Source organism: Mauremys reevesii, linkage group 2 (genome assembly GCF_016161935.1).
Source record: "Mauremys reevesii isolate NIE-2019 linkage group 2, ASM1616193v1, whole genome shotgun sequence".
Classification (NCBI taxonomy): Eukaryota; Metazoa; Chordata; order Testudines; family Geoemydidae; genus Mauremys; species Mauremys reevesii.
Genome location: NC_052624.1, coordinates 65,237,908 through 65,260,775, shown reverse-complemented (window position 1 = coordinate 65,260,775; position 22,868 = coordinate 65,237,908). Strand labels below are relative to the sequence as shown.

General features: G+C 40.5%; 1 protein-coding gene across 4 annotated transcripts in view; it reads left to right on the top strand.

Moving 5' to 3' along the window:
• The window catches only part of SCRN1 (secernin 1), a 57,822-nt gene that overhangs the window by 9,216 nt on the left and 25,738 nt on the right, over positions 1 to 22,868 (top strand). For all 4 annotated transcript variants that reach the window (XR_005595052.1, XR_005595051.1, XR_005595050.1 and 1 more), the window contains exons 2-3: positions 9,723 to 9,882; positions 19,215 to 19,396. Coding sequence is in view for 1 of the 4 variants with exons in the window: in XM_039527347.1 (XP_039383281.1) it covers positions 9,724 to 9,882; positions 19,215 to 19,396 (341 nt within the window). In the remaining 3 variants the exon portion in view is untranslated. The remainder of the gene's footprint in view (positions 1 to 9,722; positions 9,883 to 19,214; positions 19,397 to 22,868) is intronic.

Genomic DNA, 22,868 nt, shown 5'->3' with positions numbered 1-22,868 from the left:
ACATGTAGGTGCAGTTGTGTTATGGAATTTAATAATGCATTTTTCCTTAAAGTGCATTTGGGAATAAAGTTCTCCATGGGGAAAAAAATTACAAAAAAGACTTATTTTTTTGGCAACCTACACTTGGGACTTCTGGAAAGGACGTAATTGGGAATGTAACTATCCTCTGTATCCATAGGTGAAGGTTTTCATGAATACCATCTCACAAAGCCGCCCATGCAAAATACAGGGCCGGCTCTACAGTTTTCGCCACCCCAAGCAGCACACCGAATTGCCGCCGCGGGTGGCGGGGGCAGTCCGTGTGCCCTTAGGGCGGCAGGCACGTTTCCGCGGAAGCGGCAATTCGGCGGCGGCTTCTATGTTTAGCTGAAGCTGCTGTGGACAGCTACACATAGAAGCTGCCACCGAATTGCCACTGCCGTGGAAACGCCCCTGCCGCCCTAAGGACACAGAGACTGTCCCCGCCATCCACGGCAGCAATTTGGCGCGCTGTGTGGGGCAAAACAACAGGATCTGCCGCCCCTTGCACATTGCCGCCCCAAGCACCAGCTTGGAATGCTGGTGCCTGGAGCCGGCCCTGGCAATATATACCCATTTTGGTGATCTCACATATCTATATAGTGAATTCAGAGGTTTCCAAAAACTCATTCTTTGCTACATATTGTGTAGCAATCCTGAAACTGTTTTAAAAGTATTTCTTCCTAGTGTAAGGCTCTGGCAAATAGGGCTAATGAAATCCTTGAATGTATAAGAATAGATTGAATGCATCTAACTTTAAAAATATTTACATAAGTCAGCAGGGTCTGATGAAATGCACCCTCAGGTGCTTAAGGAACTAGCTGAAATAATCTCTGAATTGTTAGCAATTATCCCCCATGAGTTCTCAAAGATGGGTGCAGAAAACATAGTACCTATCTTTAAAAAGGGGAAGAAAGAGGAGCTTGGAATTAGACCAGTCAGCCTAACTTTAATAATTTGCTCAAATGCCTCTCTCAGTATCAAACAATACATTTATAAGCACCTAGAGGATAAAAGGTTTATAAGTAATAGACATGGGATTTGTCAAGAACAAATCATGCCAAACCAATTTAACTTCCTTATTTGACAGGTTGCTGGCCTAGTGGAAGGGGGAAGCTGTAGATGTGATGATCTTGATTTTAATAAGGTTTTGACACAGATGCACATGACACTCTAGGGAAGTGTGGTCTGGATGAAATTACTATAAGGTGGGTGCAAAACCAGTTGAAAAACTACTCAACAAGCAATGATTTACGGTCAGACGGAGGGGACGTATCTGGTGGGGGCCTGCAAGAGCATGTCTTGGGTCTGGGACTACAGTATTCAATATTTTTGTTTAATGACCTGGATAACAGAATGGAGAGTTGTGATGATGCAGTTCTGGCGGAACCCAACTGAGAGTGCCAATTCAGGACCAATTGCTTAAACAGGGTAGTCACAGCCCTAGGCTGGGGTTTTTCCACCTCTAAGGCAACCCAAACCAGCCAGACAAAGAGGACTTCGGTTTCACCCCACTGGCTAACCACAAGTCATACAAGCAATTTCCTTAGACACTCCAGTCTCCCAGTATCACCACCAGTGCCACTCATCCTGGGGATGAATGGTTATGAAAACCAACACCCCAATAAAAGAAAACGATTCTCTCGATCCCAAAGGACCAAGCCCCAGACCCAGGTCAATGTACACATCAGATCTTACCCACAAATCACGCTGTTGCCAATCCTTTAGAATCTAAAATCTAAAGGTTTATTCATAAAGGGAAAAAGGTAGAGATGAGAGCTAGAATTGGTTAAATGGAATCAATTACATACAGTAATGGCAAAGTTCTTAGTTCAGGCTTGTAGCAGTGATGGAATAAACTGCAGGTTCAAATCAAGTCTCTGGAGAACATCCCCCGCTGGGATGGGTCATTCAGTCCTTTGTGCAGAGCTTCAGTTCATAGCAAAGTCCCTCCAGAGGTCAGAAGCAGGATTGAAGACAAGATGGAGATGAGGCATCAGCCTTATATAGGCTTTTCCAGGTGTAAGAACCTCTTTGTCCTTACTGTGGAAAATTACAGCAAAATGGAGTCTGGAGTCACATGGGCAAGTCCCTGCATACTTTGCTGAGTCACAAGGCGTGTCTGCCTTCTCTCCATGGGTCAGTTGTGTAGCTGATGGTCCTTAATGGGCAATCAAGCAGGCTGGGCAGAGCTAACACCAACTTGTCTGCGGTGTCACCCAGAAGCAGAGCACAAATACAAAATACAGACAGTACAGAGCCAATACTTATAACTTTAACTACAAAATGATACAGACATACAGACAGCATAATCATAACCAGCAACCCATAACCTGGGTCTTAGACACCTTATATGACCCCCTTTACATAAGATTTGGTGCCACTACAGGACCTTGGTTGCAAACCATGTTCTATATGGTCCCAGTTCATATCAATAACGTCACAAGAGTATGCTCATAAAATTTGTGGATGACACCAAGCTGGAAGGGGTTCCAACCACTTGGAGGACAAGATTAGAATTCAGACAATCTTGATGAATTGGAGAACTGGTCTGAAATTAACAAGATGAAATTCAGTAAAGACAAGTGCAAAACACTGCACCAAGGAAGGAAAAATCAAATGCACAACTACAAAACAGGGAATAACTATCAAGGAGGCAGTACTGCTGAAAAGGATCTAGAGGTTTTAGTGGATAACAAATTGAATGAGTCAGCAATAAGACGGACGCATACCCAAGGACATGCTATATGGGGAGCTATCAGGGGGAACAAGAACAACAGGACATCCCAAGCTTCGCTATAAAGACACATGCAAGTGAGATATGAAGGAATTTGGAATTGATCCTGTCCAATGGGAAATCTTGGCAAGTGATGGTAACAAGTGGCACCATTGTCTCAATCAGGGTATCAAAGTCCATTACAGAAGCTGGCTACTATAGCTTGAAGAGAAAAGAGCCCATAGGAAGCAAGCAGCTCCCAACCAATGTACACATTTGCAATAACTGCCAAAGATCATGCAAATCTCAGATGAGACATTGCAAACCATCTACATCATAGGCCGCAATTCCCACTGTCTCTCGCAGATTAAAGGATTCCAACAAGCCAAGTCAGCAATGTGATGAAACTGTGAAAAAGGTCAATATTCTAGGGTGTATTAACAGGAGTATTGTGTGTAAGACACTGAAGGTAATTTTCCCAGTCTGCTCAGCACTGGTGAGCCCTCAGCTGGAGTCCAATTCTGGGCAACACACAAAGAAAAATATGGACATATTGGAGAGTCCAGAGGAGAAAAACAAAAATGATAAAAGGTTTAGAAAACCTGACCTCTGAGGAAAGGTTTAAAAAAAAAACTGGGCATGTTTAGTCTTGAGAAAAGAAGATTGGTGGGGGGGGGGAGGGGACAACCTGAGACGTCTTCAAATATGTTAAAGGCTGTTACAAAGAGGACTGTAATCAATTGTTCTCCCTGTCCAATGAAGGTAGGAGAAGTAATGGGCTTAATCTACAACAGGGGTCGGCAACATTTGGCCCGCAGCCCGCCAGGGTAAGCCCCCTGGTGGGCCGAGCCAGTTTGTTTACCTGCCACATCCACAGGTTCGGCTGATCGCAGCTCCCACTAGCTGTCGTTTGCCACTCCAGGCCAATGGGGGCTGCGGGAAGCAGTGGCCAGCACATCCCTCAGCCCGCGCTGCTTCCCGCAGCCCCCATTGGCCCGGGACGGCAAACCGCAGCAGGTGGGAGCTGCAATCACTGAACTTGCAGACACAGCAGGTAAACAAACCGGCCCAGCCCTCCAGGGGGCTTACCCTGGTGAGCTGCGTGCCAGAGGTTGCTGATCCCTGATCTACAGCAAGGGAGATTTGGGTTAGCTATTAAGAAAAGCTTTCTAACAATAAGGATAGGTAAGCACTGGAATAGGCTTCCAAGGGCCTCATTGGAGGTTAAGAATAGGTTAGACAAACACCTCTGGCACTGGGGGGACCAATAGCAATACATTGCCTCATTTCTAGTGCCCAAATTTTAAAAAGGATGTTGAAAAACTGGAGAGGGTGCAGAAAATATCCACCAAAATTATCCAAGGGGTGAAAAAAAATACGAGAGCATCAGAGAGCTTGATCTATTTAGCTTATCAAAAAGATTGAGAGGTTACTTGATTAGTGCATAAATATCTTCATGGGGAGAAAATATCAGGTACTAAAGGACTCATTAATATAGCAGAGAAAGGCTTAACAAGAACAAGTGGCTGGAAGCTGAAGCTAGACAAAATCAGAGTAGAAATAATGCACAAATACTTTAACAGTGAGGTGATAAATGTTGGAACAAACTGCCAAGGGGAAAAAATTCTCCATTGCTTGATGTTTTCACGTCAAGACTTCATGCCTTTCTGGGAAGTATGCTTTAGTCAAGTTACAGGGGTAACTGGGTGAAGTTAATTGCCTGAGATCTATGGGAGGTCAGAATAGATGATCTAATGATACATTCTGGCCTTGAAATCTCTCTTTTAAAACTCATAGGTAATTTAAGTCTCTCATTCCATTTTTAGGAGTCTTTACCTCTGTCCCAATATCAAATATAGTTGTCCATTTAAAAAAAAATGGAGATGTCTCCTCTTCTCCATTCGCCTTTCCCCTCCATTCACCCTTCTACTTCAGTTAAAGAAATTTTGGCACTTAAAATGGGAAATACATGGAGGATATTTCAGTGTCTTTGGCTTTTTAAAATATGAAAATAAAGGGGTGTATGCATGTATACACAGTGTTGATGAGTCCAGAGATTCTGCACAATGGAGTGAGCCTATTAAAGATGCAATATCCTGCAGGATATTGCAATCTATCCTGTATGTCTGCAGTGCTGTGACAGCACTGGTTATAAAAACCAAAACCAGGAACAGCACATGCATTACTTAGATTTATTTAGATGGCTGTAGTGTCTCACCTGTGTCACTATCCTCCCCTGCACAGACTCAGTGAACAATAATGGCCGCTGTGTTCCCCATATTTCGCTTTGAGAACTTAATCCTATGTGGATAAATAACATGAGAGAGTCTAATGAGAACTTAATATCCTTCTTAATATAACTTAGAATTTGTAAGGCACTCATATAATGGAAATGAAGCCTGTGCAAATATCTACATAAACCAAAGATTGTGGACTCTGATAGATGTAAAATCTCAACTTTAAGATGTAAAATCTCTAGATTTGTAATCCATATCTGCCTTGACATAGTTTTAGGTTAAAAATATGGCACAGGCTGATTCAAAAACTTGATCCTGTTGTTAAGACTCGTGGCTTCTAAAACTCTAATATAGGTCATAGCTGATGTTTCACAGTGGGACATCCAGTGTGTTGTGTAGGGCTCTAAGACATTCTGTTCTATATCTTCTTTCTGCAGCAAAGTATTACACAGATTAGCTCCTAATGGTGACTTTATCAAACTGAGTTTAATTCTGCGATCTTTAAATGAAATTTATCATGGGAGATTATACTGGAAAAAAAAGGAACACGTTAAATCAAAGGTTCTTCATATTGTACAGGCACACATTAAGTAGACTGCCGTGGTAACCAGAAGACAACTAAAGAAATACAAAGGTAACACCATATAAAGCCAAGTTCCCTTTATAATTAATGTTTATCAAACTCCACTTGATGAGTGAAATCAGTCAAATGATATTCATTACCTGTGAGTTGTCAATTCAGATATCACTGCAGAATTGGATTGTTTTCTGATTTTCATACTGTCTCTTCTGATCTACATCAGACCAGTGTATTATCAATCTTTCACAAATAACCTACCTGGAACTACTTAACTGCTCACACAAAGAATGTGGGGAAATTAAAACTTTCTGGTACAGGGCCAGATCCACAGCTGTTGTCCATCTGTGTACTTCCATTGTTATGAATAATTTACACTGGCTGAAGATAAGGATTTTTAACCTTAAATTGGCAGTAGGTACCTCTGTTTAACTCTTAATGGTGTGATGTCTATTTCACAATATTGAAAACCAGCAGTTACCTATGTTTAATGAACAAAAACCATTGACTGCTATCACATCTGCCTATGCTGGTTTCCAAGAATTGCTGCATCTAAGCACTGTGTTTCAGAGAAACATGTTAGAACAATGCCAGTGATCATGTAGTGCAAGTTTAAGTTAGCACAGTCATGGAGAGTTTCTTTGGTTAAATAGAAGTGTCCACACTGGAGCACTATACAGTTTAAGTATGACGAGTATATGTACGAGAATATGGGTTTGTGCGCTAGAAAATGTTGAAGTAACACAAAATATGCCTCTGTAGTTGTGACAATATAGCAAGAGACATTCTTCTAAGTGTATTTACAGTAGCTCATGCTATGTGCTAGTCTTTCCAAAGACTTAAGAACAATCCCTGTTCAGAGGACCATCTAAGGATGACAAGTACAGGTTAGGGAAGGAGGGACAATAGATAACTGTATATACAAGCCAACTGAATTCAGTACAGACAGTATGACAGAAGCGGGTCTTTAAGTCTTAAATATGAATAGAATAGAGACCTTGAAGATGAGCTCCGGGAGGATATAATATGCATGGAAGAAGGCATGGAAGTGATTGTGAGAATCTGATAAAACTGAGGAGGCTGAGGGCACTGGTGGAAAGACGGGGGAGGTTCATCGCAGAACTTAACAAGAGATAAACAGTATGTAGAGCTTTGAAGGTTGTGAGAAGCTGAGATATGATATCACATGATAAGTCAATGGAGGCATTCAGAGAAGGTTGTTATGTGATCAGCCAGATGGGCAAAGAAGTTGGAGTTTAGCAGCAGCATTCTGAACAAACTGAAGGGGGCAGAAATTGAAGTGTCAGTGATGCATGTTTGAATGAGGCAAAACTCCTACCCAACAAACTGTATGTGCTCCCATCCATATATGTATGCATAGAACAAGAGTTTAGTGTCAGGCTCTTAAGTATATTTATAGAAGAAAAAAGTAAGAAGAATATTAATCAGTTTTGCCAACCAGATTGCCAGTATATCAAGTGAATAGCTTTATTTTAGGTTGCAATATTTCTCTGCTGTTTACTTCATATACATATCTGCACTGGGGCAAAGAGAACTCCAACAGTGGGGAAGATTGTAAGGTAGTTTTAAAAAATCCAGAGCACTAGAGATTCTGTTTTTACTGTCCTGTCAGTTGCAGTGAAGTCTGCTGTGGGAAAGTTATTTCCCATGTTGGACGTTATAATGGACATGCTGGAGCACCATTAGAGATTGAACCTTTTAAACAAGTGGCTGGATACATATTCAACAAATGTGGTATGTAAAGGTCTCCACACACACTAGCACTCAAAACTTGTGTACTTGGCACACTGGAAGATTGGTTCCAGTAAAATTGGCTGTGATTACAAGGTGTATCATACAACTTACTGTAGAATCAGGAAAATACTATAGATACATTTTAAAAAGGGAATAAGCACTTGCTGAAGTGAATAAAATCAGAACTACAGTATATAGAGCTTAATTTGAGGCTGGTTGAAACTGTATCAGCTTTCAAAGTGTGAGCAAAATAAGTACAGTTTGTCCTTAATGTGCCGAAAACCTCACTGTTGAGAAAATTGCTTATGCTGAAAGGGGCTTCAGCATTTTGCAGAATGTCAAATATCTGCTTTTTTAATGTTGCATGTTATTTAGGTGAGCCAAGACAATAGGTAGGCTGTAAGTCAGGGATAATATGTGAGAGAGTCCTGTCAGCACTGTAATGCTCCAATACCACCTTTTGTCCCTGTGACCCTAACCTACTAGTGACAATATGACTCATCGTCCAGGAAGAGTTGAATGATCTCTACCCTAAAATCAGGTAATTTTTGGAATCTAGGTTGAATTTGGCAAATAGTTTCCACTGGAAACTAAGGTTTTTTTCTTCAATATTTTTGAAATGTTTAATCTTTGTTTCAAAGTCTTTTGGTTAGAAATTTAGTTTTAACCAAAAAAACCCCGAGCCCCACCAAAAACTAAAAATGGTTTATTGGGTTTTTTTTAAACTCAAAATGAAATCTTTGGGTTTTTTTTTTTATGTTGGTGAAGAAAAAACAAAAACAAAATTGTTTCTGGATTTCAGGTTAGCCACCTAATCAAATAAAAAAACATCTGTTTGCTCACTTCTATTTATAGTTTTAAAAATGTTTGTTTCAAGTCTTGAATTGCGTGGAGTGCATGATGTCTCAGGTTTTCAGATATTATCTAAGTCAATGACCAAAGACAGCACTACAAATTTGAGAGAGTCATTGCTATAACTTAAGCAATGGTTGTTGGGAACGTTTTGATCATATGCTTTCGACTAAATCTGCTACTTTTCAAGTGACTCCTGCAGACAGAGAAGGGGCAGATCTCGTTTTTATTAATTTGGGAGGTACTCTGACCATAGTGATGAGCTATAGAAGTACCAAAGTAAACAGTTGCATTTTTTCCCAAATGATTTCACTGTAACACCTTTCTTTTTAGGGAAGCTTGTACTGTTTGTATTGTGTCTTGAATAATTTTCTCTTGAATTTACATGATCAGGGTTCAGCAACCTTTCAGAAGTGGTGTGCCGAGTCTTCATTTATTCACTCTAATTTAAGGTTTCGCATGCCAGTAATACATTTAAATGTTTTTAGAAGGTCTCTTTCTACAAGTCAATAATATATAACTAAACTCTTGTTGTATGTAAAATAAATGAGGTTTTTAAAATGTTTAAGAAGCTTCATTTAAAATTAAATTAAAATGCAGAGGCCCCCAGACCGGTGGCCAGGACCCGGGCAGTGTGAGTGCCACTGAAAATGAGCTTGCGTGACGCCTTTGGCATGCGTGCTGTAGGTTGCCTACCCCTGTGATAGATGAAGTTTCTGTGCTTAAAGACAAACCATGATTGTTTGACGGAATAGTCATCCAGTAGTTTGTCTACAGTAGGATGTGTTTTGCCTCAAGTTAGCAGGTTAACCTTCATAAATATATTAACTGGCAGTTTGGACATTTTGAACATTTGTATCCTGATAAAAGCATTGGAGGAGTTTCCAGACTAGCCTTTACAAACTGGCAATCAATTAACCTGAGGTTTAAAAATCTGCAGACAAACCATAGAAGAAAACCAGGTTCAATCACTTAGCAGTTACTATTATAACTCTTCTTATTGGATAGGTAGTTAAACTGACAGGCAGCCTCCGCTACCACTTGTGCTTTATGTATTATTTTAGTCCTAGTTCCAATTATACCATTATACCACTCGTCTTTTTTTTTTTTTTAAAACTGCATTAGAAGAAGACGACTACAGTAGAATATTTAACATTCTTCTGCATCTCTCTGCTCTGGTGCAGTGCCTATTTCTGAGTCAGCAGAATGCTTCTAGGTCAAGTGTTACTCTGCATCAGAGTTGTTTAGTATCTTCCTTCTTCAAAGGCTGACTGGTCTTATTACCAAGGCACAATCACCTTCTCTTCTCCCCTGCCCCTTACACCTCTGCCTTCACAGATGTGTATGGGAAGTATGTAACTCACTGTAATTTAATTGTGTTTATCGAACCCCAAATAAGACTAAGCTGTTTCTCTTTCACTAACTGCACTTAACTGACATAAGGGAATAAGATGAATGTGACAGTGAAATATTTGTGCTCTAGTTCTACCTTTGTATTTAATTATTTTTGAAAGTTTGTTGAAATACTAGTCAGACTTGCACTACCTTTTTCCCTTCACTTTTTTAGGATGGCTGTGGCTCCTCCCAGTTATTGTTTTGTTGCTTTTCCACCACGCACTAAAGATGGGCTTGTTGTGTTTGGAAAAAATTCGGCACGGCCTCGAGAAGAAGTACAGGAGGTGGTCTACTTTGCTGCTGCTGCTCATGATCCAGGAAGCAAAGTTGAGGTAATGGGCTTCATTGTGCTTAAAATTGCAGTATAAGCGAGTGCCATTTCAAAAGGTAAAGGTGCCTCTTGTATTCCTGTCAGATTTTGGAGTCTGTATTCCCTAAACTCAAATTTATAAGGTCCAGAATGATTGAATAATGCTTCATTCTGAGCCTGTCTACCAGGACAAGCCTTGGGAGTTGGGGAGGGCTGGTGAGAAGATTCTTAGGAGTTCCCAAATGGCAACTACAGTAAAAGCTGTGTTATCCGTCACTTTACCAACCAAAAAGCTCTAAAAACCAGCATTTTCTGCAGCGGACAGGCTGACTTGTTTACAGCTTCGCCGCTTGTGCTACGGTCTGTACTACTTGCCAATACTCATTTTTCTGTCAAGGTAAATTTTTCCTAATAAGCTGGGAATAGCAAAAAATATTTATTTCTTTCAACTGACATCCTTTCAAACATCAAAAGGAATGAGTTGGTCAGTGGTGCTCTTATCTGGCCCAGTTAATGCATGTCTAATTTAAAGGTGCAGCAAACCTCTAGCATTTACATGTCCTGTATTAAACTACTGAACTTTGGGTCTGCAGAAACCCTTTTTTCCTAAAGGACCAGATGCTGTTAATTGCAGTGGTACATGGAAACGCTAAAATACATATGTGCTGGCACCTGTTGAGAATTCTCCCTGGTTGCAGTGCCTCAGTGCACTTTGTGGTATTTTGTTTATTTGAAAATTGCTCTACTAATATTTATTTAGTATTTCCAATGCCTCAAATGCCCTGACAAAACCAAGGGTGTAATTCTACAATGAACTGCAAGTAAATAGTTCAGTTCTTTCCACCCTCTAAAGTTTGCCTTTGACTAAACTGCAATCCTGTCATCATTGGTCTTTTCAAGTGGAAGAGCTATGGACAATGCATCTTAACTCATCCCTAGCTGTATGTACAAAATCTTCCATGTGTTACTGATTGCTGCTTGAAATCTGAAAGTAGGAACAATATACAGTATTGGTCTTTTGCGCCAATGTTTGTTTATATATAATATAGTTTTCTCTCTCTCTCTCTCTCTGTATATATATGTGTGTGTGTGTGTGTGTGTGTGTATATATATATATATATATATATATATATATATAGTGCTAAGCCTATTAGGCCTTTTATAGAAGGTAAAGTTCTTACCGAGTTATGCTACTTGCCTTATAGCAGAAGTGAGCAAACCAAAAACTACTATGAGTTATCCAAAAATGAAAGTGTGCGCCTGGGTAGTTGGTGTGATCTCTTCTACTTGTATCCTAGAATCTATAGGTTTTCTTCAGAGAATACCCTTTTCTAAAACATCCCATCACCACGGTCTTCGACAACCATGGACAAATTCTGACTTGGCCACTATGAAATACTAGCTTGGCTAGCAGTGCTAGGAATCAGACTCCTGCTGACCAAGTACAATAGGAACAGCACAATAGTTGCTTTTCATTAATATAAGAGAATCTTGTGCTTGTCTTCATTCCCCCATCTTATTGGAAAGCTTTGTACTATATTTAGATCTGTCATCAATTTTTTCCTTTATGCTAAAAGTGAAACAGAAGAACCAGGCTGCCTGATTCTCTTTAGTGTGGGTGGTGGTGGGGTGGGGGGAATTTCATGCAAAATCTCTGGTGCTTTCTTGTACCTTGCTGCCCCATTTTTCCCCTCAACTCTTCCTGTTTCAGGCAGCAGCAGTGAGAAGTGAGGGTATGGCAGTGCTGTGAGCACACATGCAGCTTTTTGTCATTCTAGGCTGAATTTTTAGAAGTATTTAAGTGATCATGGCCACAATTCTAAAATTAAAAATGCTAGTTACAAAAATTTGAGACTTTATGTTGCTATCACTTGTAGGATGCCTCAGATTTGAGTAAAATGATAGCGTGCTGTAGTTAAAATTTTAGCTAGATGTGCTCATCAGATTCAGTGATCAACATTTGTCGTTTTAGCTACATTATAGTGACTTATGTGCCAGTTTTCTATGAATGGTGCATACAATGACAATAAGGCCAACCTCATTCAAAAATCATGAGGCAGCCCCTCCATGGCTCAGCACCCCACTCCCTCAAATCACAATTAGCTTCAGTCGTGGTGGGTTTTTTTTGTTATTTGTGTTCTGGTTTCTGAGGCTGTAGAGTTCACGCTGTTAAGCTTTAATCAAGAGGACCAGAAATGTGCTCTGTTTTAAAATGGAAGCTGAGGTTCTCACAAGCACATGGCTCCAGGAGCTGGGGCTTTAAGAAAAAACATCAAATATTCCAGGAGATGGCACCAGTGACTGGGAGAGAGGCCACACACCCAGGCTAGTTTGGAGAATCAGGAGGGAAAGTATAAGGAAATAAGTTCCTGCAATGCTGCTCCTGTCATGAAGTGTTAGCTTTTTTAGAGCAGCCAGCATGACTAGAAACCCAGCTTTCTTTCTTCCTGCCCATCTCACCCCATTTTTCTACTACTGTTACCTTCTTCCCACCAATACAGGGGAAGAAAAGCTAATTCAGGCCATTTTAAGAACACCCTCTTCTTTTTTTATGTTCTGGACAGAAAAAAATTAATCTGACGATTGAAAAAAATTAAATATTTTTGGATGTTTTTTACATCTTCAAATATATTTTCAATTACAACCCAGAATACAAAGTGTACAGTGCTCTTTTTTATTTTTTATTACAAGTATTTGCACTGTAAAAAACCAAGAAACAGTATTTTCAATTAACCTAATACAAGTATGTAGTGCAATCTCTTTATCATGAAAGTTGAACTTACAAATGTAGAATTATATACAAAAAACTGCGTTCAAAAACAACAATGTAAAATTTTAGAGCCTGCAAGTCCACTTATTCCTGAAGTTTTACATTTGTAAGTTGTACTTTCACAACAGAGATTGCACTACAGTATTTGTATGAGGTGAATTGAAAAGTACTATTTCTTTTGTTTATATTTTTACAGTGCAACTATTTGATTTCAGTTACAATACAGAATACAATAGATATGAAAATGTAGAAAAACATCCAAACTATTTAATACATTTCAGTTGGTATTCTATTGTTTAACAATGCGATTAAAATTGCAATTAATTGGGATTATTTTTTAATTGTGATTAATTTTTTGAGTTAATCACGAGTTAATTGCGATTAATCGACAGCCCTAGTTGAAATCCAAGCAAATTATGCAAGCACAAAAAAGTTATTTTAACTTGGATTAAAATATAGAAGCTGAAATTGTACAGAATTTCTGTGTAAAAATACAGGCTGTCTTCAATGCATGTAGGCAATTCAGAGAATATGAAAAAAAAGAAAAGAAAATTGGTATAGAATGAAATGGCATCATTTTATTGGTTTGCTACTTTATTAGCTCCCACTGTGCTCAATGAATTCTCTGTTATGGAATGAGACCTTTTCAGAATTGAGAGATTAAAACAGAGATGCCTGCAGGTGTTTTCACAGCTCAGCAGATGCATTGCTTGTAGAATGTACTGCATCCTTGCAACAAGAGTGGAAGGAATGTGCTTTAACTGCTACTACTATGTGAATGTAACAATGAACGCTACCTCAATGAGCAGCAATCGGTCTGGTTTCCAGTAGTTTTTATTTTCCATACATCCTCAGATTTGGGAGGGAACCCCAGGCATTTCTGACATATGGGGTGGGGTTTAAGTGTACGTAATCAGAACATGATGCTTTTGTGGAAAAGGGAAAAGTTTAAAACTCCCTAGACCTAGCTGTCTCCATCTACCTCTCTCTAAGTGCTCCCATCCTCTCCCCAAGAAAATCAAAGCCCTCAATAAATTAAACACGATGAATGCCTAAACATAGAAGTTATGATCATCCAGTCAGGGAACAGAAATAATACCATATCACTTAGGTGACCAGTCTAGTTAATTGAGAGTGAATATTGAATATTTGCAGCAAACAGTTCATGAGCATTCTATAGCCTGCAATGTTTGCACAAAATATTTAAATACAAAACACATTTGTAGAAATCCTGATCTATTGCCACACAGCTCAAAAAAAAGAGCCAAGTTTAAATATGTTAGCCCAGCTGTAATTCTGTTCTGATGGGCACAACTCCCTTTTATGTTAACCCAAGTTGTGTACTTAACAAGAATGGAATGTACTCATGGTATGGAACACCATACCTTCTTAGTGTCTGAAAGAAGATGCTAAAGTCCAGTAAATGGGAGATTTTTTTTTTATCCCTACAAAAGACATTTAGAAGTTGAGATAAAGAAGGGCTTATCTAAATGAAGACTTCATGGCAGGCTGGTGTGTGAGTAACTTTAAAGCAAAAGTACATCAAAATGCACTATGGAACATATATGGAGTCCATTCTATGCATCCGAAGAAGTGAGCTGTAGCTTACGAAAGCTCATGCTGAAATAAATTTGTTAGTCTCTAAGGTGCCACAAGTACTCCTGTTCTTTTCACTATGGAACTGTTAGTGCCCATCAGGTAGCTCCAAATGGACACTAATGTGAACTTGCCATGCACTCCCAGCTTGCTGCAAACTAAGTGTTTGTTTAGACAAGCTAACTTTACCTTGGTATCTTCAATATTCAATATTTCCTTTCCTAAGTATAGGGAAATACAAGGGAATGCTGCAGATGGTGGGGTGACTGCATCTGTTTGTGCAAGGCAAAAATCAAAGCTTCACATTGGCAACCACGCACATGAGTTCCCTCTTCCATACAACTATTGACACTCTCTAGCACTGAAGGTTTCCCCCTTTGATCCCTGTGACTGGGGTCCTAGTGGGGAGCCAGCTGTGGTCACTCAATTAGGATGGACTGCAAAGAATGAGGCAGACAATCCCCATAAAGCTGGTGGATATTCCAATACTTAGATTTGCCAAGCCAGCATAAAACAGCTTCTATATTATCTCACTGGTTACTCAGAAGTCCAAACACCACAGTTCCCTTAAAGCGATCCAGCCTCAGGCCTCCATCAAGGTACCTAAGTCAATATGATGATTTCTGAAAATCTTATTTCATCATATAAAAGAAAAAGTTCTACCAATCCCAAAAGATTGTATACATTACCTCCCAGAAAAATGATGAGGCGTCTGGTGGCACCTCCCAAGTTATTGAATATTCCAGATCTTACCCAAATACACACTACAGCCAATTCTTATTAACTAAACTAAAATTTATTTAAAAGAGCAAGAGAGAGAGAAAGAATGGTTAAAAGATCAGTATACATACAGACATGAGTTCAATTCATTGAGGTTCAGATTCATAACAGAGATGGTGAGCTTTGTAGCTGTTTCAGAAATAGTTCATAGGTTTAGACCAATGTCCAAATCTCACATTCAGGGCGTACCAGCATAACTGGGACCTCAGTCTTGCGATTCAAACTTCTCGTGATGACAGAATCAGGACCCAGTGATCTTTTATACAATTTCATGTCTTTTGACAAGTTGGAGTTTCCTCGGGAAACAAAAGATAATTAAGATGACTTTGAAGGAGGTCCATCACCAGTACTTAGCTATACAAATTAACATAAGGCCATTTGCTTGTTCCTCCACCATTCACAGTACATTTCAAAGAGAGATGAATACCAAGATATCCCGTATTTACTATTCATTTAAATGATAGGATGTTTTTTTGGCCTCTGAATTATCAGTATACAGCCTAGACAGGGACTGTTGATTACATTGTGACCCTACTCATATGTTATGTATATACACAAAAACACAAACATTATTTCTCCACCTGTCTTTTGAGGGTTATTTATTTTGCAGGATGTTTAACCCTTTCTAGCCATGCATCACAATCCCACAGATTGTTATAGTTCTGAGACAACCTGTGGCCCATGAAGCAGGAAGGAATAAAACTAGAGAATCTGTGGCAGGAACAACTGATACTGGAACCTATACAACTGTGAAAAGGGATGCAAGGGGAGCCTCTCTCTCCTTTGTCAGAGGCTGCAGAGTCATGCCCTGCAGTACTTCTGCAGACTGTAGTTTTCTAAACCCAGGCAGCCTTCACATAACTTCAAAGCACGGCATCTCCTGCTTTAAGAAGTTCTTATTTTACAGAGGAAATCATCTGCCTGTCTTCATAGGCCACCAAGAAGAACAAAATAGAGCAGGACCAGAATCACAATGCTTAACTCCCAACAGGTTAGCCCATTTGCACAACTAGTAGTTGTGGAAGCATTGAGAACAGTGAGGGTCACTGCATGTGTCTGATCCAGGCTCTTTCTGGTTGGTGAGAGTAGAGAATGCCTGGGACCTCTACTAACAATGTCACACTTCTGATGAGGGAAGCTACCAGTCATCCTAAAACATATTATGGGCCAACCAGTACAAAAATAAATAATTGCTCAAGGGCAGAGACCTAAAAGCTACCACCCAGTGTCTAATCTTTATTTTCTAAACAAGTTAATTGAGAAGCTACCAAGAAAACCCTGTAACACCACCTTTTGATTGGCAGTAACTTGCCTTGTCCACACTGGCATCGTCATGTAGAGTACAGGCACTACATGTGTAGCTACATGCCACAGTGAAAGACAGGCTGTGTCCACTGTGATGTGTAGCTACATGCGGCAGTGAAAGGCTCAGGCAGGTGGAGGTAGCAGGGAAGGACTCCAGCAGTGGGGAACTGCTGGAGATATTCCCTGCTGTGTCTCTACCACAGAGCCCTTCCCTGCTGCTGGAGCCTTTCACTGCAATGGAGAAAGCAAGACACTACATTGCTTGAAAATAGCAGTGTAGACACTGAAGGCATTGCATGGGCATGTAGAGAGCTGTATGGGGTACATACCCTAGGGTTCAGGCATGTAGGGCATTCTACTTGCTTAAGGCATGCCTCAATATCTATGTTGCTATTTATTCCCATGCTAACCGGGCGTGCACGTGTCTGTACACTACATGCCGCTGTACCCTCAGACTTCAGAACGTGGTACAGAGACAATATGTGTTGCTATGGTGAATGACTTTTTTCCCCATAGATGGGGGAAAATATATCAGTACTCTCTTGCTGGAGGCTGCTGCAACACTTGATATAGCTGATGACCAGTCACCTCTCTCCAGGAGGATGACCTCCCAGGATGACCTTACACAGGAATGTTGACCAGTAAGGGGAGACTTAGAATACAAGGTTTTCACAAGAGTAGGATCTACACTGTGGAATGTATTCCTGGAAAAAAAAAAGTGACCACAGTACTAATTGCATTCAAAACTAAAATATAAACATTTCTTCACCTTCATTTCCCCTCACTTTTTTATTTCCTATTGACTTTTTATTAAATGTCTCCCCTTCCCCCCCATATGTGTAAATAACCTAAGAATAAATCAGGCTTTTTTTTCTACAGTTTGGGAAGACCATTTCCATCTTTAAATGCTAGGAAGATGTTCAAACTTGGGAACCAAGAGTAGGAGTGGGCTGATAAAGTTTGCGGATGACACCAAGTTGGGGGGTATTGTCAATTCGGAAGAGGATCGGGATATTCTCCAGGGAGATTTAGATGACCTTGTAAACTGGAGTATTAGTAACACAATGAAATTCAGTGATGTGAAGTGTATTTATTATGCATTTTAGGGATGTCAACAAGAACTTTTATTATGGGGGGGGCACGCAGTTGGAAGTAAGAAGAGAGAGAAGGGACCTAGGGAGTCCTGGTGATGACAAGATGACTATGAGATGGGATGTGTGATGTGGAAAAAAAAAAAGCTAATGGTTGGGTTGCATTAGCGAGGTATTTCTAGTAGGGATAAGGGGGGGCTAGTCCCGTTATATATAAGGGTTGGAGTAGACTCATTTTGGAGTATTGTGTGCAGTTTTGGTCTCCATGTTTTAAAGGATGAATTCAAACTAGAACAGGTCCAAAAGAGGGCCACTAGAATGATCCGAGGAATGGAAGGCCTTTCTGAAATGAAAGGAGAGGAGAGGAGCTTTTTTTTTTTTTTAAAAAAAAGAAGGATAAGGATAGATATATATGCTTATATATTATATATATAGGGATATATAGGAGGGAAAAGAGAAGAATTCATTTGCTTCAGTGCTACACTGGGACACGAGGACGAACGGATATAAACTGTCAGTCATTCAGGCTTGAAATTAGAGAAATTAGACGGACCATCAGGACCACTGGGAGGAACAGTCTAGGAAACAGTGGGAGGAGGGAGATGACTTGAAGGACCTAAGATTAAAGATTATAAAGGATAAGATGATGGATGGATAGGATAATATAGATAACGGCTTTATCATAGGTCAATTATGTGCCTGGTATAATATAACCTTTTAGGGTGGTTTGGCTCTTGAGTCGCGCCCGGGGTTCAGCTGGACCTGGGGGCATGGGGGGGTGGGGAAGGAAGGAGGGATTTTCTTGGCAATGGCCCTGAGGTTTTTCGCCTTTTCCCTTCATGGGGGGGGGGTCACTTGGGGGTCAGTGGCTGATGGATTGTGGATGTGCATCTTGCAGGAGGTATGGATAGAGAATGTGACTTATGGATCTTTCTCTATGATTCTGATTGATAATTGAAACTACAGAGTAAAATAAAATGTGTTTGTGAAGGAAAACTGATGAATTATTCTCTTGCTTGGCTTTTCAAAGATGCACTCTTGGGTTCTCTCCCCCCCTTCTTATCTGAACATATCCATAGATTTCTGATTTGTAATTTTAAATGGTCCACTCCAAAAACTTAAATTCAGGCAAATCAGTCTAGACGTTACTTTCCTGTGACCACTACCATTGTGTTCTGATAAACTCTCACATTCTTTTCTCCCACATATACACAACCAGCAAATTTAAATGAATACGGTTGGTGTTTTCTCTGGAGGTCCTTTAGCTTATTCTGTTTTGTTGCAGCAATGGAGTAAGTGTTTCATAAGGCAGCTAATGTATCCAAGTGAAGGTCCAGATTAGCTATGAGTATATGCATTCCATCTTTATAAACAGTATTACTACCTACAAAATGTGGTTTGTGTGCCTTATGTTTTGACAGATATGGTATCTGTATTGCTGCTGTGTGAGTTCTGTCTGCAGCTCAGCTTGTCATTCATGATATGTATAATCTTTTGGAGGTCTGGTACTATCAACATGAAATATAAAAATGTTTCACTCTTTCTATAATGTAAAGATTAGTTGTGGTTTTTTTTTTCAAGTGACATACAAATTGTGTGATAATTGTAATAGCCCTTCTCTCCTGTCCCCTCCCCCGTTTATTGTGAAGCCTAGAAATACCATGTGTTTTAGAATTTGTGGGTATGGAAATATAATTTACTAAAATCTCCTTGACTAGACTTCAGTATATAAGAAAATAATGTACTCTAGTGGAGCAAGATAATGGCTAGCTTTCAGTTTCATTCAGCATTCTCTCTCCACCCCCAATGCAGTGTACATACATTGCAATTGATCAGGTGCCGAAGACTCATGCTGTTATGCTAAGCAGACCTGCCTGGCTTTGGGGGGCAGAAATGGGAGCCAATGAACATGGAGTCTGCATCGCTAATGAAGCCATCACCACCAGAGAGCCAGCTTCTGAAACTGAAGCCCTGCTGGGAATGGATCTTGTCAGGTGGGTGGTTAATGGCTAGACTATGGATCAATCACTTGGCCTATTAAAGGCTGCAAGATGCTTGTATTGTATCAGGATATTGTGCTATTAGCAATAATGGCACAATATATCAATGACGTAGGGCTTGGCTACACTTGAAAGTTGCAGTGCTGGGAGTTACAGCGCTGGTCGTGCAGCTGTGTAGGAACAGCGCTGGTGTGTGGCCACACCCACAGCTACCAGCGCTGGTGTGTGGCCACATTTGCAACATTTGCAGCGCTGTTGGGAGTGATGCATTATGGGCAGCTATCCCAGCATTCAAGTGGCAGCAACGTGCTTTTCAAAAGAGGGGGGTGGAGGTGGTGTAGTGTGACAGGGAGCGGGGGGAGAGAGAGAGTGGATTTTTGGAGCCAACACTGTGTGTTTAGCTTCCTGCCTTGAAAAATCAGAAAATGTTCGCTACCCCTTAGTCTTAACTCTTTTGCAAACAGCCTGCATCCAAACGGACTCCCCGCTGTCAAGCAAACACTCACTCCCTGCCTGCCTCATTATCTCATTTGATTGTTCACAGCCAGGTACAGATTGATCACAGCAAACAGGAGCTGTGTTATAAGCAGCTCCGGGATCAACGGAGCTCCGGAGCTCTGAGTTCACAACAAAACAAAGAGAGGCTGCATAACAAAACAGAGAGTAATTTATAAAAGCATTCTGGGATATCTGTTAATACCCTGGAGGCCAATAACAGCGCTGGTGTGTGTCCACACTTGTCGAGCAGCGCTGGATCACCAGCGCTGCAATCGTTACACCCCAACCAGACCAGGTGTACAGCCAGCGCTGCAGCCAGGGAGTTGCAGCGCTGGATGTGCCTTGCAGGTGTGGACGGTTACTAATTGCAGCGCTGGAAAGCCTCCACCAGCGCTGCAACTTTCAAGTGTAGCCAAGCCCGTAGACACTAAGATTGGGATTTAAAACTGTATAGGCTGTAGACACCACCTATAGATACGCTATTTATACAGGGCCCTGAACATGATCAAGTTAACATTTTGTAACATTTGGAATGTATCAAACTAGCAAATCTTGCTACCTTAACCTAGTTTGCATTCATTAAAATCAGCACCATATCTGCCTACCATACAGAACAGAAGTGATATATTGTCAGAATAAGAAAAGCTGTAGTAAGGAAGAAGTGATTAACTCACAGCTCTGTATTGCCCATCATTTTCTTCTTTAAAGCATCTTACTCTGACCGAGAAAGCTTACTCATACGCATAAAAGCCCTAGAATAAGTAAGTTACTGTAGCCCCACTTCAGCACATGCATTCCAATGTAAACCCTTTGCCCTTCTGTTGAATGCTGACTGACAAACTTCTGAAAGTTCATTCACGCCAGGCTGGCTGCCTGAAAGGCTTGCTCTGCATTTGTAAGTCTGAAGCTGCACATTGAGCAGCAGTGAGGAGAATCATAAAAAACAAAACCAAGCTGGAGGAAGAAAGGAAATGGCACAAAGGAGCTAATAGAAAACCTGAACTGCTTCTAGCAAGGGAGCAAATGGACTACTACATATGTAGGTAATGGTCAGAGTAAAATGATTGTATCCTGTTGTTTAGCAAAGATTCTCTTTTTAATGGCATGTCCTATGGCTGGTTGATACTATCAAATTTATATTTGTCCCACAGGCTACTAGGTTTTTAACAAGTGACAATCTGGATAAAGAGTTCTATGTGTAGTAAGCGTGAATCATGGCAGGTCAGAAATCTAGTTTAGCAGTTAAGTATATATGCCATTTAGTAACACTGGATCCACAGCAATATATGAGTAGATGCCAACCTAAGGAGAAACCAGTAGTGTCTGAACAATTCACCCACTGTCTGAACAATTCATTCGGTGAAGGAGAGGACAAAGATCAAAGCCAACAATAGCTCGCACCAAGGAGAACTAGAGATCACTATAACCATCAGCGTGCTGTTGAAATTCCCCCTTTTTAGTTGTGAAAACTTCTAGAATACTGGATAATGACATTAAAATTCTCTTTTGGGTGATATCCAGAATACAGAAATCCAGCAAGTACAGTATCAGTGCCTGTAGGCCATGTGGACACCACCAGGACTGACAGCGCCACTTTTCAGCCATTTGCAGACCATGCCAGTCACATGACTTGAGATTAATTGGGAGGGTAATCCATTGAGACATTCAAAGGAGAATTACGGCTTGATCTACACTTAAAAAGTTGATTGGGGGTAATAAGAGCCACACCCCTGAAAGCTGTAGGTATGCTCACCTAATGCCCAATGTAGATGCAGTTATGTCAATGGAAAAATGCTTCCATCAATCCAGCTTCTGTTGTTCAGGGAAGTGGTGACAGGAAAACCCTCTTCCATTGGTGCAGGCTGGTTTACACTATGGCATTGTGTCAGCATAGTGATAGTGACATCACTATGCCGGTATAGTCTCTGTAATGTTGCTATACCCTAGGAAACATGCTCTTTTCTGCCCTAATTTTTCCTTCCCCACACTTTCAAGTTCTATGTTGGTATTAAGTCTTAGCTCTAGGCTTTTCAAACTTGGTATACGTTTTGCTTTTGTTTCTGAAAACAAGCTTCCTTCCTTGGAAATTGTTTCTAAACTTTACAGCTAGCATAAGAGTATTCAGACCAATAAGATTGCTCAGGCACTTCAGCCAAAATCCTGCCCTCTGAGCCAGACATGAAGAGGCCATGTGAGATTGAGCCCTTCGGAGAGGGCCTACACCATCATCCTCCTGGCTTAGATTGTACCCCAACTCCTTAGAGATACTTCATGCAGAAAGTAAGAAGCCTGCCCTGCATTTCTCTGGAATTCTGTCACTGGCAAGTTAGGAATTCAAATCCAGCAAACATGGACCAGGACACTAAAAATGTGTGTGGGTGCTGTTAGGCATGCATAGAAAACCCCAACAACATTGCAAAAAACAAACAAATTTCATTCTAAACTTGAAGTGTCACTGTTGCTTCCTTCCTTACAATTCTAAGAGTTCATTCTAGGCACCACAATCAGAAGGCTTTATTTTTATTTGTGGACATGAGACGAAATGATGCATAAATAAAGTGCTGGGACACCTTATGAAGGTTTAACACATCTGTCTGAAAAGGACTTTGGGGTTACCAGAGATTTCTATTTCCTAAATGTCATCATTTGTTTAATATCTGGCTATTTTTGACTTCCCAAAACTAATTTGGCTAAGTTGACGTCACTCTTAACTGAAGTTGCTTGTCTTTAAAGCAGCAGTATCAGTTCAAATGTCTATTTAAAACTCATTCACATTTTAGTAGCTTGTTTGAAAGTCTGAATCTACAGTTAGGAGTTGAAGTTGAAGAGCTAAGAATTTCAAGTTAACAACATTGTAATTTTGCGGTAACTGCCTTGTTGGAGGGCATGTCACTGAGCTTTGTTAATGAAGAATTCCAGTTTGGGGATAGAATAGATTTAAAGCTCCCTCCCCCTCTAGTAGCCTCAG